At 44.9% G+C, this 19,529-nt stretch overlaps 1 protein-coding gene across 2 annotated transcripts in view; it reads left to right on the plus strand.

Moving 5' to 3' along the window:
* The window catches only part of SLCO2A1 (solute carrier organic anion transporter family member 2A1), a 469,694-nt gene extending 461,515 nt beyond the window's left edge, over positions 1-8,179 (plus strand). For both annotated transcript variants that reach the window (XM_069618059.1, XM_069618058.1), the window contains exon 14: positions 2,418-8,179. In XM_069618059.1, coding sequence (XP_069474160.1) covers positions 2,418-2,538 — 121 coding nt within the window. In that variant the 3' untranslated portion in view covers positions 2,539-8,179. The remainder of the gene's footprint in view (positions 1-2,417) is intronic.
* The last annotated feature ends 11,350 nt before the right edge of the window (positions 8,180-19,529 follow it).

The raw sequence follows: 19,529 nt of genomic DNA on the forward strand, positions 1-19,529 counted from the left end.
GGTGGTGATGAGTGCAAGCCATTCAACATAACAAATCACACTGAGGCCACAGCTGTGGAATGGAGAAACACCACACATAGATGCTTACAAAGGTTTATGGTGTGGTTGTTTCAGGATAACAGAGAAAAGGTCCGGTATATTTGTGTGAGGCATTCAGCAACCTGCACCCTTACAAACTCTCCATGCAGCCTTTAATTCTGTTTTCACCTTCCCGTCCACCGTTTCCACCCCTCTCAGGCTTCAGGGAAGATGCCCGAGAAAATATAGTGCAGATGTATAGTGTGAGAGAAAACAAGGCAGATGAAGTGAACCCGAGAGGGAGCGAGAAAGCAAGATAAAGAAAGGTAGAGAGGATAGAGAAAGGGAGTACAAAAGAGAGGACTGACTGATTGAGAGACTAGGACTATATCCGATAGACAGACTGAGTGAGTGTGGCCCTCATTACGAGTGACTTGGTCTGGAAAAAAGTGCTAGTAACAATGGCACCTTTCTGGAATGTGTCAGTTCACTGCCCCTACCGGCAGACTCGAAGTAACGGCAGGCCAGATAATTCACTGAAGCAGTGGCACCGTTGGCAACGCTGCTGGTGCTTTAGTGTTCCTTGGTACTCCACAAGAATGGGAATTTACCATTACGCCGCCGCCCGTAATATCCCAGTATAACTTGGATATCGGGCGGCAGATACTGTAAGCCGAGGTTGCCAGTAGGCCAGAGGTACTACCTGTGGCCAACCTGCAACCTCGTACCGAGGGACTGTGTCTGTGAGATTGTTTTAGGAGTATGCCGGTCTGGAATTAATGTGCAGGTAATTCTGTTTACCGGCATGTTTCCGGACCAGCATACTACAAGTTTGCCACTGGGGAGCCTGATTTCCCTCCAGCCAAGGTAAGTCAGGCACCCCAAAGGCAAAAAACAGATGGTATTACCAGTGCCGGTAATACCAGCAATCCTCCATGGAATGGGGATTAACCTACCCTTACTGGCACCTGTAATCTGTCGGTAATACCGGCAGACCAGGTGCCGTTAACAGTATTACCGTTTGGTAGTATCCTGCCGGATTTACCAGTGGGATACCACCAAACCTAGAATGAGCCCCTGTGACTGTGAGACTTTAACAGCGTACTGACATGGAGGATGTGACCGTAAATGGAACTGAGACTGTGACTGTAAGACCTTGACTGGGAGTGACTAAGAAACTGACAGATAGAATGATAAACTGTGACTGAGACAAAGAGATTGTGACTTTGACTTACATAAAGAGAAGGATTGAAACTATTACTATGACACTGTCACTTAGAGTCAGAGACTGAGACCCTGACGCTGTGACTGAGAGACTCTTGACAGTGACTGTTTTCTGAGGCATGCTGGTGGAAGAAAGCATGCTAAGCGGCAGGAACAGAGAACATACCTATATTCATATTCTATATCCCAATCCCTGATTGGCACACATTTAGAAAAGCAAGTTTGGATTATGTGGCGAAAAACACACACTAAAAATGATGCTTCTGCCATAGTAAACAATTCTTCTACTCAAAGACCCTTTCTCTTCTCGCCTTCCCTTCAAATGTATTGGGCCACAGGGTGGTGCTAAAGCACCCACGCTTGCACCTAAAGCTAAACTTTCGGCAAGGGAGCACTCGGAGGGTGCTGGTGTGAATGGGTACCTCTGATGTCTCCCTTCTCAGCCCCATAGCAATGCAATGCAAAAGGCTAATCCAGTTAAACCCTCAAAAATGAGGATGGAAATAGATGAAAAAAGTAAGCCGGTTTCCACACATTTTTTTACCACCAACACAATAGATTTCTTGTAATTGTGCAGAGTTCAAGAATTTCTGCATGCAGTAGCGGTGATTGATGCACGGAGTAATTTTTGGAAACAATCTGCCAAACTTAGATTGAGGCCTTGGTGTATGTACCGAATTGTGCGTCACAAAAGATATGGGGCACACAGGAAATTGATGTCTGAGATAGAGGAACTCAAAAGCATACTCAAATGTCTAACGAGGTCAGAAGCAACTGGTGAGGGCTTCGAAAGAATGAATAATAGATAAATCATAGATGTGAACAAATACGTGTTACTGGGGATTACGGGCGTTCATTTGGTGTGGCTAAGTGGGTGCCAGTTAAAGCAAAGGAGGCTTTTCACTGATGAACAGGTGGCTATAAAGATTGTGGAGGTTTGTTGGCAGTGTGGCTAATTGAATGTCACTGATGAGTGAAGTTCAGTGTGCACCACTGGATGAGAAGGGTGCTTGGTGGTGGTGAACACTTGTGTCACCTGTGTTTGACTATGCTTGCGTGTTGTGAATGAATGCGTGTCACTTGGGATGACTGCAACTTCCTGCCATTGATGTCACATCGCTTTCCTGTTGGTAAAACCTTTGCATACATACAACTGATTCCTTTTTTCCGCTCAGGTACCTTGGTCTCCAGATCGGTTACAAAATTCTAGGAATGCTTCTACTGGTCTTCATTGGCTGGAAGGTGAAGAGGAGCAAAGAATACAACGTTGAACAAAAAGCAGCAGGACCCGTCTGATCTGCCCTTTTCTTCCAGGGGACCCTGACATTCACTCGCTGTCCTGCGAAGGCCCCTCAGCTTTGCCCAAGCTTAATGTATTACCAGTGCTTCGGCTTTTCCACCCAACTACGGAGCTTGGTTTTAACTGCCTTTTCTGTGACAAACTCAATCAAACACTGCTTGGGCCCATTCCTTGTGGCCCAATGAAGAGGTGGACGTGGACACGGGACGACACGATGCACATTTATAGGGTGAAGCCCATACATAGCTATGCAGCAGGCCGCCTTAAGGCTATCTGATCAGTGTTATAGAAACACACTCACACGCACAATATTGTATGCATTATTCCTAATGATTGTTGTAACGTTTCTACCTGTCAGGGAGAGCAATATGGTGAGTTTGAAAAAATACTAGAGAGAAAGGAAGGAGCCAGAGTTTATTGAGGAGGTAAAGGGTGCTGTTAAACACTTAGACGGTTTATGAAAGGAGTCGGATGGATGTTGCTCTGTAGGGAAAAACTGCAAATTTAGTATGTTTTTTAAGAAGGGCAAGTCCCTGATTGCGAACAAGATTCTTTTTTAGTAAGTGGTCAATTGAAAATGATTAGGCCTTTTATTAGTCAATAATCGATACATGCAGCCATTTGCTACACCCCTTTAGTGATCTGTTCAACAGTACACAAACCAAGAATCCATTTGTGTGCCTGTCAATCGACGCACCCCTCCCTCCGCCATAGCCTATAGAGGAACATGCATTTTGTTCTTGGCAGCTTATGGGCTGGTCTATTCCATTTTGTCAATTCTATCATCTGGTCAGTATAGAACTGCCTTCTGGATAAAAGAGAACCTGAAATCCGGCACTGAAGTAAAGCATAACTGTGCCAACAAAGAGCCTGTAATATCCTTCAGGCTGGTGTTTTTTCTTTAACTCCTCAAATCAAGCAATCAACGAATGGCATCAGCCTCCATTCAAATATAATTTAACCTCTCCATCTATTCGGCACCTTACCATTCAAGGTGAATATGTTCACCCCGTACCTTCCCCTCACTCACCAACTATACCCATTTGAATGCCTATCACCCATTTATGCACCCAGCTATCCATCGATACACCACACATTCAACCATATGTCCCCACCAATCATGTTTCACCAATCCCATTAACTTACACTCATTCACTCACCCACCAGTCCAGCTAACAACCATCTACATCACTGAAACCTAATCAATGGTGTCTCCAACCATAGGCGCAAGCCTTTGTAGTCCTCCCAAAATAATGCCTTGGCCTATCCAGGCATTCCCAAAACTGTGTGTTCCTCATTCATGGCTGGAAACTCCTTTTAACCATCATGATCAATAATTACTTTCAGACCGCTGCTTAAGAGGTGAATGAAGGGGGATCTGATATTTCCTTGTTGCCATGGCAAGATAAAGATCTCAGCATGACACTGTCCTGTCTAACACAGGGGTGATCCCTCTTAAGCCTCCACAAGCTCAACCACCACCGGGGACACTACAGCTGCATCAGACACTTTCCTGCCAATCAATTGATTGTGCAGCATAAACCATCTCATGCTCTGCTAGCAGAGTACAGCGATCGGGCCCTGTCCAGGCTGTCCTTAAACAACGTTTAGCGATCGAGGTAAAGTCCAGACAATCGAAGCATGCACCCCAATCATTTGGCAGTAGGGAAAACCACAGCACTTCTGGAACGTGCACAATCTGGATTGAAAACTCGGGGACATGGGGGTGCATGGCAGGAGGGTCTTCAGTGTGGGTATAGCAGTGTCTTGCAGGATGATTGTGATAAGAGCATGTTGTTGAATCCCTGAAGAATTACATGATCAAGGAAACTGTGCTGCTTGAGCTTTTAAGTGTGATCCTTGAGGGACATAAGGAGAGGTGTTGGCAGTGTTCACTAAACCAGTGGCAGAAACGTATAGGTGCTCCGAGATGCAGAAGGGGCCAATTAACAGCGATTGGGAAATGTACTCCTGTTTCCCATCAGAATACGGAATACAATTACTTTACGCACACATCAAGCCAAAATTGTAAATGCTGTATAAAACCTAAGGAGTGTTCTTCCACTTTTATTGATGTTGGAAATATTTTGTTTTTAGCAAACGTAAAATGGCCTAACCTTTCAAGAATACTTTCAAACTGTTAACCTGCTCTTTTTCTGGAAACATCAGTATTTAATATACTTGGGGCCTCATTCTAAGTTTGCCGGTCCAGAAACAAGAGGGCTGGTAAGCTCACCAGCACCCTTGTTTCCAGATCGGCAAACTCTGAGCCTGCCTGCCATGGCCACTGTGCCCGACAGGTATAACCCTGCCAGGCGTAGTTGCCACAGTAGGAAGACTGGTCACTGAAGCACCACCACTGTTGCTAACGGTGCTGGTGCTTCCGTGTCCCCACTCCCATAAAGCCTCATTGGACTCTATGGGAATGGGGACCCTCAAATTGCCTGTAGCACCGCCAGGGTTACAGCCAGACCCGTAATGAGGCCCATAACTTTGTTCAAACTGTTCCTTGTACAGTTTTCTGCAAAGGCCCTAAAATTTGAACATCATTTTAAAGCAAAAGGGAAGCTGGACTAGTGTAGGTATTCCTCTGTGATCGCCATCATTGCAGCGTTACCTGTGAATTTCTGATCCTAGAGAAGGTTTGCATCTAAACTGGCCTGAGCTGCTAAATCCCAAGTCAGTCAGAAGCTGTGTGATTATTAACCGCTTCCCGAGATCTGAAACAGACTCCTGTCAACAGTGCAGTCTGAATATAGTTTAGAGAATAACATTTTACTTCTCTTCTTGTATCGGCTGAGCAATGTGGGTGTGAGGAGTGGGGATCTGACATGCAGAGCGGTTATGTTAATCTTTTCTTGTTAAGCACAGCTATCATCCTTGGTGAGATCTCTCAGTCCTAATGCTGTAAATAAGCACCTTGGTTAAGTGCATGATGGACATGTAGGGGTGGGATGGTGTTAAGGGCACTTGAAGTGCATGCTACTGGTTTTTAGGTGTAGCAGGATTCGTCGGTGCACGTAAGAGGGCCTCTTGATCTCTTCAATCAAGACCTGGGATTGCACAAAAGACAGGCTTAAAATGATCCTAAGATTGTAGACAGTTTTGCTGGGCCTCATCTATCAAGTAAGTGGGCCAAGTTTCTAGAAGAGTAAAAGCATAATACATAGGGTCTTACATTCTAAGTGTGGAGTCGCTGGCAACTAGTGCAAAGAACGCAATCGATAAATGGCACTTGGCCAGATGAAGATGATATACATTAAAAATATGCACACCATATTGTGGGACACCAAATGTGATGAAACAGCTTGAGATTGTAAAGCTGGAAACACCACTAGTATCTTTTTACCTTTTAAAAAGGATCTAATCCAACCTAAAGGCATATCTTGCATCTCCCAAACAGTCAAGCAGGATCTCATAGTTGAGGATCTGGACAGAGGCATCAGCAAGCATACGGTTCATCATGGATTTCTTCCACCATGCATGGAAACTCATTGAATATGGAGACCACCACTTATTCTGAACTGAAGGATGGCAGGAATTGGGCCTCTGTTGAGTTCAAGATGCTACAGCACGTTCCTGTAAATGTACTGGGTAATGCAGAGTGGATTGCAGATAGGCTTACAACTGGAAATATGACCTGGAAATGCAGATAGGATTTTACAGAAGGCAATCTGACCTGGGTACATTTTAAGGCTATCAGTACTGCGGGAGAACAGACAGAAGCAAAAAGCATATTAAAAGGATTTCTATGTGCCCACCTACAGATAGGTAAACATAAAGAGATCGAGTTGTGCCAGTCTCTCACGTGGGCATCCACGCTCGTCTGCGCCACTACTTGGAGGCCGTGGGTAGCTGGATGAATCAAAACATGCTGAAACTGAATGCTGACAAAACAGATGTGTTGGTGGTTGGTCCCCTTCATCGGTTTCTTTCTGGACACAGGCCTTCTGGCCCACTTTCCTAGGTCCCCTTCCCACCCCGGTTGCAGTGGTAAAGGACCTGGGCTTTAAAATCTCAGTGTCTTTCTTAGCTGAAGCCCAGGTCATTATGGCCTAAAAGAATGGCTATTTTAAACTTAAAATTCTCTGGAAGGTTCATCTTTTCTTGCCTGCGTATCTTCGCATTTCAGTTATAACATCTTTGGCTTGCTGGACTATCGTAAATATCTGTATTTAGCTCAACCTCTCTATCTCCTGGACAGGATTCAGGTGCTACAGAATTCTGCAGCCAGGTCTGTACCAGCACGCCTCTGCGTGTCTCATCTCGCCAGTTCTTTGCCATCTACACTGGCCGCCAGTGACCTGCCGGATTGCCTGTAAGGCTCTTTGCATCGTCCACCTTGCTTTCTATGGAGTGGGGGCCGGGTTCCTTCAGAAGAAGTTCCGTCCTTGCACTCCCTCCTGTGCTTTATGATCTGAGAATTGTTACCTCTTGCAGGTGCCTAGGTATAAGCGTTCATGAGTAGAAGGAAAGGCCTTCTCTGGGACTGTGGCTATTCTTTGGAACAACTTGCCTCGATCCCTCCGTGCGACTGATAGCCATCTTTTGTTTTGTCGCCAACTAATTTAAGACTCTTCTGCTCCGATTCTCTTAATCTGGCTCTTTAGCTGTTCTCCTCTCAATCCACTAGTGTCATGATGCCTTTATTGGCGAAGGTTTACGCTTTATAAGTTCGGCTTGACAGAACATAACATCCTTGAACTTCACATTTTGGAATCCCACATCAGGGCCCGCTTAGCCCGTCAATAAGTGGAGTACAATAAATGTGTAATAACAACACCTGCTGTTACAGCACTTAGAAATGGACGGAGTCTGAAATGAAGCACTACATAAAAGCACACGTTATTTTAATAGATATAATTTTTGTTTATTAGAAAGGGTCTAAGGAAAACATAAAAATGAGTACAGAGACAAACAACAGAAAGGGAGGTAGGTGGGCAACAAGGTAGGTAGGCACACTTTTTCGAATCATAGATGGAAGCATTGTAATAATGGCAAGAGAATTTACAAATACCAATGCACTTATTGATACGCACGCTAAAATGCCCTTTCTACTCAAGAATGTTCCCATACGACAGCACTGTTTTGAAAGCATTTCTTTTTTGCGTAACCCAATGAGGACTTCTTCTCTACCCCTGCGTCATCAATCTATGCTGTTGCACATGATCAGCACTCCACAGGATTAGGGAAGATCACCCGTTGAGTCCAGGTGTGTCACGGTGATGGCTACACTGCCGGGATCATGTATTTTGCTTTCAGTGGCAGTGGTCTCAGCAAGAATTCATTTTGGACAACCTCATACTTTCTCTCCAACCCCAACTTCATTTTCTTTCTCCAAGGTTTCACTCTCCCCCCTATTATCCTGAACCCACATCTTCACTTTAGCTTCCTTAGTTGCTTCCTCTTTCTTCCCTGGCTCCCTCCCTCTCTGGCTTACTACCCCCTGCTCTGCATTGATGTATCCTACCCGGCAACCCTTCCTCTGCTCCTCACCACTTCGACTTCCCTCTTCCTCCTGTCATACATCAGGGCATTCATGAAACACGTATCTATAATACCTGAACACTACGGATATTGTTTTGAAGTATGTAATTTTTTAAACCTTGTAATGAAATAAAAACAGTTTTATTTAAATGGCGTCTTCATTGGTTCTTTCTGGACTTTATATTAAAAAAACAAGGACAGGCACAAGGGGAAAAAGCGAGGTCAGACCTTGAACGATGAAGTCTGTGTTGACAACGAAGGAGAAAGAGAGCCAACAGAAAATGGAGGCAGAAGAGCATCAAGAACCTGTCATGACTGGTAAAGTGGACCACTCAGGGTACATATGTGCCTTGAGTTCAGAATGATCGGGTTCCCTGAACATTAAAGCCCACCCATCAAGTGGACAATATATAAGACCGCTGCGGTGTATCTGTACATCAACGCAGATCATGCTAACTTTACATGAGATATTATAGTACACATCCTCAGACATTAACATCTGTCTTTACTCCAACGTATCATATCATGAACATTTCCATTTTGCCCTAATATGGTTCCAAATAACCCCAATGTTCAAACCTTTATTTTTTTCTTTTATTTAACCTTCAGTTTTGAGTCAGCAATTTCATTGTGAATAAGTCAGTGGACAGGAGCGATATGAAAATAAATCAGGCTTCATATGCTCTACACATTCTTCCCAACACCAAAACTCAGTACTTCAGAAAAGGTGGTTAACCAAAGGCTCTCAACTTGCCTTTAACACAGTAAAATAGTTTTAGGCTTAACCCTGCCGGAGGCAAGGTGCTGCAGGAGCAAACAAGCACAAAACAAAGAAGACCATTAGCTTGCAGCTTGAAGTGCAAAAGTGTACATAAACATTGTAAATATGAGAAATAGGTAGGCACAGGATGTTGTTTTCAAGCCAGGATGCTGGGTATCCAACAGAAAGGAAAATTGTACAAACAGTGTAGATAGACTAATGCATTAGTCAAGCATGGAGGCCTGCCGACAAGAGTAAACAAGGACAGAATTTGTGATTTACTCACAGCTGTGGCAGGCTGACATGTGTCCATTTAAAATAACTGTCATGGAGGCATTGCCAAGATGGTGGAAGAACAGATAGCTTAGCTCACTTCTCCAGCATTGGATCTTTCATGGATTCACATGCTTAGAATATTCCCCGCCGTCAGACTGGGAACCCTCGGTACATTTATAAAGACGTTTTCTATAGGCAAAATTTCGGCCTATGTACGTCGTTTTGGGCCGCGTACACCTGCGCCAATAGGACGTAGCCGTATAAATATCCCGCCCCTGCGGCTCCCTTCAGATTTCAACCGCCTTCCAAAGTAGTGGGATCACCTCGTATCAATTCCGTCTGTGTGCTACATGCAGATTAAAAAAGGTGTACGAAGGAGATGGACATATGGACTGTCTATATTGTCTCCACCCTCATTCGGCGGACAATTGTGACATTTGTAAAGGCTTCTCGCAGAAGACCCTGAAAGACCGAAATAGATGGCTGGTGACGTGGCTGAATGACAGGGCGGGAGCGTACCCCCCCCCTCGGAGGTAGGCTCTACACAGTTTGACCTTGCGGGCTAAATGTCCGGTGGTCTCCAGCCGTTCTGTATCTGCGGAACCTCTGGCGAAGAAGGCGCGTTCGACGGAGAAAAGTTCCTCTGAGAAACATTCTACGAGGGAATCGTCATCAAAAACAAAAGCGTCATCTTCCTCCTCATCAAAAAAAGGAGAGAAAAGACCTGTCAAAAACCTCCTCAGTTGACCATCATAGGTCTTCCTCGAGTCGAGATTCGTCGAAACACAAGACAAGCTCAAAAAAGGCGGGAGCGCCTCAGGATTTTGCGCAACATCCACTGTTGTCGTCGACGGGAGTTCGATCGTCGACGACCTCATTACCATTGACACAGATTGTCCCTTCAGTAGCTCCGTCGAGTCAGACGACGGCCGAGAAGTTGGCATCGTCGACGGAAGCTCCGCAGGAAGGCTGGCGACCGGAGGTGTACGATCCGATCTTACCAGAGACCCTGTTGCAGCAGGAGGCGGCTTTTTCCATATCATCCGTGGGAGATGACCGTGAACCAGTGGTTGGAACTACGGAGCTTGGATTACAAGGGGTCAGCTCGCTGACGCTCTCGAGTGGGCGAAGTATCCCAGTTACAGCTCCTTTACTCAATCCTCAGGCTGTGTTATCCCTGGAGGTATTGTCTACACTACAGACTCTATTGAGTACACTGGATGCGAAGTTGCCTCAAGTTGGTGCTCCGGCAGGGCTACATACTACACGAGCCGACGACAACGAGCCAGGCCCTTCCCACCGACTATGGCATCAACAGCCATTCCGGTTCATGAAGATCCTCCACGCTCGTGCCCGGAGGAAGGAGAACTACCAGAGTCCGAGTCGGAACGAGAAGAGTCTTTATCAGATATATCTTCATCCCCTTCTAGGGACCCGACATGGGAGTCAGAGGCTGAGATGGAAGCTCCAAGAAGTCCGGCTCAACCGTCACCGCCAGATGACATCGGTTCCTTCCACACAATGATGGGTAAGGCATGTACCTAGTTTGGCCTGGCCCAGGAGGAAGAAAAGAAAGACTGTTTCTTGTTTGATCATATGGGGAAGGAGAAAATCGGTATTTTCGGTTCCCATTTTAGATCATGTATGGCAAGAGGGGTTACGGACAATGCGCCATCCATTCTCGGAGCCTGCGGTTAAAGGTAGACTGGAAAAGAAATTCAAAGCTCCTGAGTCTACTCCAAAATGTTTGTCTTCTCAACCTTCTCCGGAATCGGTGGTATCGGCAGCTGCTGCAAGAAAGGCAAGGTCACAACATAAATGCACAACTCCTCCGGATAGCGAGGCCAGGAGACAAGATGCCTTTGGCAAGAAGGTAGTGTTGATAGGAGCAACAAAGGTGAAGGCAGCCAACTCTCTGGCTATTATGGCGAGATATGACAGATGTGGCCTCTTTTAGCACCCATACTGGAACATCTACCGGACGAACATAGAAAATCTGCTATGTTTCTGGTGCGTTAGGGGGAAGAGGCGTCAAATCACTCAAACATCGCCGTAGACCTGGCGGAATCAGGTTTTAAACAAATGAACAATGGAGTGGTTTTGAGGAGGCAAGCCTGGCTCAAATGCACGAACTTTCGACCAGAAGTACAATATAAAGTGCTTGATATGCCTTTTGAAGGGGAACAGCTATTTGGAGATAAAGTAGACGAGGCCTTGAAAGGCATGAAACAAGACTCAGACACAGCACGCTCTCTTGGAGCCCTTCAGAGTAGCAGAAGTTTCTGTTTGTTTCGCCCCTTTAGAGGAGCGTCAGGAAATTCCCGATTCGTGTCAGCCAGGGACCAGACCTTCAGTAGGCCGTCGTACTCCTCTCAAGGGGATACGTGGGCTTCCCAAACTGCTCGAAGAGGTCGAGACTATCAAGCTTCAAGAAGAAGAGGAAGTTATCCATCGTCGACTAAGGACAAACAATCAAAGAACCAACAATGATAAGCTTCAGAGCGTCCTGGGAGGCAGGGTGTCTCACCGTGGCGATGAGTGGGAGAAGATAACATCATACCGGTGGGTATTGGGCACAGTGAAGCTAGGTCATTCTTTGCGGTTCAAAAGCAGGCCATCGCACATTCCACCAGTGTTTTCGGCTCAGCACCATCTGCAAATATTACAGCAAGAAGTAGTGCTTATGCTAAAAAAAGGGGCTATAGTATTGGTCCCGGTGTCAGAGAGAGGTTAAGGAGTTTACTCCCAATACTTCGTTGTAAAAAAAAAACAACGGCATGTGGCGTCCCATTCTAGATCTTCGAGATCTCAACAAGACACTAAAAAATCTGAAGTTCAAGATGCTCACACTTCAGGAAGTTATCCGATCTATCCAGCAGGGGGACTTTCTGGCGTCGTTAGATCTGCAGGACGCATATTTTCATATACCAATATGTCGACGACACAGAAGGTTCCTGAGGTTTGTAGTCAGACGGACCCACTATAGGTTCAAAGTACTCCCATTCGGATTAAAGTCATCTCCCAGGACATTCACAAAGTGCTTAGCTCCGGTAGCAGCTTGGTTAAGAAAACAAGGTCATCATGTTTACCCTTATTTGGATGATTGGTTGGTAAGGGAGTCGTCCCCAATAAAGACACAAGCAAGTCTAAAGGCCACCATGCAACTTCTGCAACACTAAGGATTTGCAATCAACTTCGAAAAGTCCTCCTAAGTAACTTAGTGTTTTTGGGTGCAGAGTTCGAGACTCAGTCAGGGTTGGTGAAAACCATCTGTGGAGAGGGTTCACAAGCTCAGGCTACAGGCAAAAGACTGGAAAGTCAACACCAGAGTGTCGGTGAGGAGATATATGTCACTACTAGTGGCCATGGCGTCGTGTATCCCCTTAGTAAAAAACTGTCGTCTCTTCACAAGACCAATTCAAGAATTCCTGGCAGACCGATGGTCCCAGAGTCAGGGGCTTTGGTCGGACAAATTGACTATCAGCAACGAGCTTCTACGAGCACTTTGATGGTGGCAACTCTTCAAAAATCTATCGAGAGGGATGCCCCTGCAGGAGCCAGAATTTCAAATGACGATAGTGACGGATGCGTCTCTGACTGGATGGGGAGTGCATCTGGGAGGTCTGTGGTCGTCGGAAGAGTCAGCCCTTCATATCAACGTGCTGGAATTGAGGGTGGTACGTTGGGCCCTGAAATCCTTTCTACCACACATAAAAGGAAATGTAGTGAGAATATTGACAGACAATACAGCGACAATGTTCTACCTAAGAAAACAAGGCGGTACTCGTTCCAGGACTCTCTCGACCGAAGCTCAAGAAATATGGCATTGGGCACTAAAATAAAATATAAGTATATTGGCCTACCATCTGCCGGGAGTAAAAAATGTACACGTGGACTCTCAGCAGAGACATGAATCAGCTGCACGAATGGGAATTGGACGACCAACAGCTGGCAAAGGTTTTCAAAAAATGGGGACAACCGTCCCTGGATCTCTTTGCGACGAGAGAGAACAAGAAATGTGCACAGTACGCGAGCAGATGGCCACAACCCGATTCGCTGGGGGAAGCATTCTCCTTCCCGTGGACGGACAAGTTTGTGTACGCTTTTCCCCCATTTCCACTCATACGACGGACTCTGCAATGGATTCAAAGATACCCGTGTCGGGTGATCTTAGTGGCTCCTTATTGGGCGAGACAGTCGTGGTTCTCCGACCTGCTCCAGCTATCGATAATGCAACCGGTGAGGTTCCAGAAGATTCTGAACCTTCTGTCTCAAGACAAGGGAACAGTGTGGCATCACGATCCGGACGGTCTCAGCCTAAGAGCCTGGCTGACTTCTCAGAGTTGGGTACCCTAACCATTTCATCGGACTGCCGTCGAATTTTGCAAGCCGCACAGGCTCCGTCCACGAATACTTTGTATGCATGTAAGTGGAGGAGATTCTGCATGTGGTATAAGGATCAACTAGGTTTGGAGCCCCTGAATATCGTTCGAGCAGCTTCTTCCATATTTGCTGTATTTAGCAGAAAGAGGGCTGTCTTTTTCGTCGATAAAGGTTCATCTGGCAGCCATTTCAGGATTCACTTGTAAAAGGCATTCATCACCACTGTTTAGTGAACGGCTAGTTAAACACTTTATGATAGGTTTATTTCGTACTTTTCCCTCCAATTAAAAAGTTTCGTCCGAACTGGAGTCTTAACCTAGTATTAACAGAAATAACGAAAGCTCCTTTTAAACCTATGTCGTCTTCATCTTTAAAATTCTTATTGTGGAAGTTGGCTTTTTTGGTGGCTATCACTTCGGCACAACGACCTTCGGAACTACAAGCATTAGTCATTGATCCTCCATACTTGAGATTTTTCAAAGACAAGGTGGTGTTGGCGACCAACCCTCATTTCATACCAAAAATTCCAACTGTCTTTCATAAACATTCGTCTATTGTACTACCGACTTTCTTCGCGACCCCTTCATCTATCGCGGAAAAAGCTCTCCATACATTGGATGTGAAAAGAGCTCTAAAGTTTCACCTTCATCATACTTAAGAATTTAGAGATACAAAACAACTATTTGTGGCTTATGGCCCTTCGGCAAAAGGAAAAGCAATCTCAAAACAAGGACTTACTCAGTGGGTCTCGTTGACGATTGCCTTTTGTCACTCGAAAGCAACCATCCAAGAGCCCATTCCACGAGATCCACTTCATCTTCGGCGGCATTGTGGGCCGGGATTCCGCTGGGAGATATCCGTCAGGCGGCATCCTGGTCGGTGCCACATACATTTACCTGCCATTATTGCCTCAAACAGCAACATGCAGAAGATATACAGATGTGACGAGCAGTCCTACGTCATCAGTTTCAGTGAGGTAAGCCCTATGCAGGGGTATATCCTTCGATCAATATATTGTAATGTATTTTGTTGTTTAAGGTTAACGTGTAACCGCTGAAAGTTTCTCAATGACAAGAGACTTGTGTGGTTATGATGGTATTGGTTTGCATTCACACCGCCAAATCAGGAGTACTGCTATACAATCTATTCTAAGCATGTGAATCAATGGAAGATCCAATGCTGGAGAAGGGAATAGTTTCTTACCTGTAACTCCATTTCTCCAGCATTGGTATCTTTCATGGATTCGCATGCACCCTCCGGCCTCCCCTGTATGCAAACAGTTAAACCCCATACTAGTTTGGGAGGTTAAAATCTGAAGGGAGCTGCGGGGGCAGGGATATTTATACGGCTATGTCCTATTGGCGCAGGCGTACGCGGCCCAAAACTACCTAGATAGGACACAAAAGTGTTGAAATTTTTCCTATGGAAAACGTCTTTATAAATGTACCGAGGGTTCCCAGTCTGACGACAGGGAATACTCTAAGCATGTGAATCCATGAAAGATACCAATGCTGGAGAAATGGAGTTACAGGTAAGAAACTATTCCCTACTCATCTCCCAAGGCGCCATTCCAACCCGGAATACAGGCTAATGGTACCGAAAATCTCTGTTGACATTGCGTGTTGGAGGAGGAAACACTAAGCAAGCATAGTGGATGAGCTGGGGGGAAGAATAGAGCTGTTCACCAGAGGGAATCCTAAGATAGCACAGGCAGTAAGATCGGAAAAAGAGCCCTCAAGATAACTCATGCCCTGCATGAGGAAGTCAGAGTACGTTTTTATTCTTGGAATTTTGGAGCTTGTAGTCCCAAATTACAATGGAAAACAAAGATAAAAGTCCCAGAATTCAAAGAAAAAACAGGACTCTGTGACTGAACTTTTCCCACACTGTAAGGGAAATCCTGAGCGCTCTGCTGATGCCGCTGGAAGTACATACTATTCTCACCCAGGCCAACCAAACCCCTTTGGATGAAGCCCTAGGGAGGGGGTGTGAAAGCATTGGCTGGATGAGGGCTGACAGCCACAACTGCATCGGCAGAGCTCCACAATGCTGTATCCTCATAGTTGTAGCCTGACTGGCTCTGTTCCTCTGAAGCAGCTAATCTACTCTTTGTGGCCCCATTGAGCTCCACCCTACATGGATGTTTGGTGCAGGGGGGACTGTGGCGCTGGGGATTGAGGCAGTGTTGGAGGGGGTGGGCGGGCAGGGTGTTCTGCTGTACTGCACTTGTTACAGAGCTCTCAGGTGGTTTAGCACAGCTCAAGCACTCTGGATGTAAGGCTTTTCCTTTCTCCCCGGCAGACCAGCTGGGGTTCCAGCGTGCTGATTTCTTGAAGCCAACATCTTCCATTGCCTTGACCAGAGCTGAGGTGAGAAAGAGGGAACAAGACGGCATCAAAGGCCTATAGACTCTGTAGGTTTCACAATTGTGGGAAATGGGAAAGGATAGCCAAGGAGGAAACGCAAATTGACACCCCATACCAGCATCGCTCAGGACAACACACACAACAAAGACTTTGAACTGCTCAAAAGATCGTTTTTCGAAAGCTCTCTTGCTTTGCTTAAGAATGACTTCAAAAACATCACAAAGGATGAAATCAACGTGATCAGAGCAGACGATGTGAGAATTTGCGGACAGCAAGCAAGATATTGCAGGGCTTGGCGTGAAAGTCAGTGCAATGCAAACATATTACAATTGTCATGAATGTCAGCTAGCATTGAAGGTGGGTTCGGCCCCACTGCAAGTGTAGCGAAAGCCCCTACAGGAGAAGTGTTCGAACGCTGACCATGGATAAGGAGGGAAAACACCAATGGATTGATCCAGGTAAGTTTTAGAAGTGGGCACATTTATCCCCTATTTTTTTAAGTTGGGAGTAAAATGATTTTGGAGGATTAAAGAAAATTCCCATTCCCAATTACCACAGTTTATTTTATGTTCAAAGTAAAAATGCCCTGATTGATAGACACCTCTAAAAACATGCATCCGTTTTGGAAATCCATACTTTTCACGTGGTAATTTATTCAAATGGAAAGAAATGTGTGACTAGTTCCTCTTCCGATCAAGCAGTAATAATAGTGGAGGACTTCCCTGTGCCACTGCTCTGCTGGTACCACTGATCCGAACATTTCCATAGAGCCACACAGGTGGAAACAGGCTGGCAGGCGTTGATGTGCCTATTGTTTCCTGTTTTTAGTTGGGGCTATTTTTCCATCCTATTTTTTTGTTGGGAGCATTTGCCTGTTATTTGTGGCTGACATGGTGTTCATCTGTTAGAATAAGCCCTCAAAGAAGGCTTGCAGTGAGGGAACAGAAAGGCATTAATGCCCAACCACTTTTCACACATACTTGATGAACATCCTAATGATGAGAGCTGTACGAGTCTTAGACAGCAATTTTGAGGCAGAGGAGCTCTCCCCATCCCCAGTCACAGGAAATGCTGGTACGTTTCATGACTACTCAAAGAAAGAATCGTAACAGCGTTAAGGACCCGTAAAAGTGGTGGAGAAGCCATCAACATGAGTTTAACCACTTCCACGTTAGAGGCTTTTTATGAGGGATTCTAATCACTCACTACATGAACCCAATTATAGTCTGCCTTTCAAGTCTAACATCACATTATGCAGCAAATTCACATGAATCTGTCTGTGCCCGCATATGCGCATTGCAAAAAATAGTAATGGTGGCGTCCATGAAAAGTAAAAAAAAAAATAGGGGAATTAACACCATTCTCCCTCTAGAATCTAAGGGAACAATATTTGTATGTGCAATAGATTCTAAAAGGTACTCATTAATATCATGAAAATGTTTCTTTTCCTAAACAACTCTTACTAAAGAGCAACAAGATCAAGAAAAACAAGATAAAATCAGGGCAGTATGAAGCTGACCAAATCATGGTACCATAATCTTCTCTTTTTGCATAGATTTAATATATGCAAGATACTCTTCCCAACCAAATGTTACTGTTATTGGTATGTAGGCTGGCAGCGTTTTCAGTGACTTAACAAGCACATTGAATCAATGTTTATCTTGTACTGCTCAGTTATGTCCCTAATGGATTAGGGGGGGGTAAAGCAAATGATTGAAAGGGTTTACAAATACAGGAGCCAGAGGGCCTCACGTCCAACCTCGGGGTCAAACAAATCATCCACATTTCTTTGAGTATGAGACACAGACAGATGGCTCCAGATTGCTACCTGGAAAGTCAATGGTGCCGTTAGTAGTTTTCCACATTTCCGGGATAAGGTATTCAATAGAAATCCTCTAAATTGCACTTTTTGACAGCAGTTCGATAAGAATGAATTAAACCAATGAATGGCCTGTGTTAAAACTCTTCCGACATTAGGTGTGATCAAAGGATGCCGTGATCCACGGTATCAAATACTGCAGATAAATCCAGCTTCACCAAAATGGATAGTTTGCCTGCATCGGATACTCTGAGTAACTCGTCCCAAACTGCTACCAAGTCCGTTTCTGTTCCCTGTCTGGGTCAAAACCCTGATTGGTGAGAATCCAATAATGCACATGTGATTTTATAGCTAAGAGGTCACCACCTTTTTCAGGATCTTTTCTGGCCAAGGAAGGCCTGCCACTGGGTGGTAATTTTTCAGATCATTGGGATGAAGCAAAGATTTTTTCAGAAGGGGAATATGAGGAAGCATTTGAGCTCTGGTAGGACAAAACCTTCTGATAATGATAAATTGGTATATGTGGTCATAAAGTGCATATCATCCGCAGCCTTGGCCTGGGCTACAGAGGGCGAGCAGTGCAAATAACACATAATTTGTAGGTTTTAATATCTGTGTCAAATTGGTAATAATGTCAGAAGACACTGGGTTCAAGTCAAACTGTGGAACCCGTAAGTAAGGCTGGGTATCAGACATGTATCCCGGTATCCATTTTTACTGTGTCTTGAGCCAACGTCTGTTCAAGTTTGTCTTGAATTAATTTAATCTTGCCAATAAAGACTTTATTAAAAGCATTGGCTCGCATTTTTGACAGCTCCATGGCTATTGTTAAACAGATGGGCTGCATACAATTGGAAATACTTTCTCTCAGTCTTATACCAACATTTTGGATATTCTTGTGTAGAAATTCCAGCTTTTCCTTAAACATTGCTACCTTTTAATTTGTCTATGCGGATTTGGAATTAAAGCCGATGCTGGGGTTCTTAGTTTACTCCAGATACTTTCCATCTGGAAGAAGTTTTTCCTCAAAGCTTCCAGTGTTAGGGACTACCAGGGCTTGGATTGTTTCTTCTGTATTCGTTGTATGAGAGGTGCTTATTCTGTACATATGGAATTAATTACTGTGGCCCCAAGGGTGAAACAGTCCCCACAATCTAAAGTTGCATCAATGGAGCCCAAGGTTTCATTCAATTGGGAACCTGAAATAGCCAAAACCCTCCCAATGTGATCTTCATAAAACCGTTAATTTGCACTTGATACATTTCAATTGTATGTCTTAGGGTGAGGACAGGTCTGCTATCAATATCCTTAAAGGCATGGTCTAGTAAAACATTTTATTTAAAAAATAGATAGGCAACATAAAAAAAAAATACTAGCATTCTCTTTTTTAAAACTTCCTATGTAAAATTTTGAGCTATTCAAGCTCAGAATTCGCAAAAGCAAGCACATGGGTGCATCCATTTTGTGAAATGGATGCCCTCCTGTGCTGGCTTTTGCTTTTGCGGCACTAATGAAGGAAAAGCCAGCCAGCTGTAGTAAACAAAAGCTACCGCTGGGTGTCTTTCCCTTCATTAGTGCTGTACGCGGAGGACGGGGACCGGAGACCAGAGCAGGAAAGCTGCAGCTGAATCTCAGTAAGTGCTATTTATTTTTTAAAAAAAATAAGCACTAGCTGTGTTTTTTTTTCTAAGTTTTCCAGGCTGGAGGAGCCCGGAAAACTTAGAAATAAAACCGCAGCTTTAAAAATGTTGTATTTATGTTTGCGGTCGCTTTTGAAGCGACCGCAAACATAAATACAACGTTATTGTGTTGGAAAACGTTGCGGTTTTTCTTTCCAAGTTTCTCAGCCTCCTCCGGGAAGCCAGATGTACTGTGCATCCGACATGCTGTGCTCGC

Source organism: Ambystoma mexicanum, chromosome 10, assembly GCF_040938575.1.
Source record: "Ambystoma mexicanum isolate Mex_15411 chromosome 10, UKY_AmexF1_1, whole genome shotgun sequence".
Taxonomy (NCBI): Eukaryota; Metazoa; Chordata; class Amphibia; order Caudata; family Ambystomatidae; genus Ambystoma; species Ambystoma mexicanum.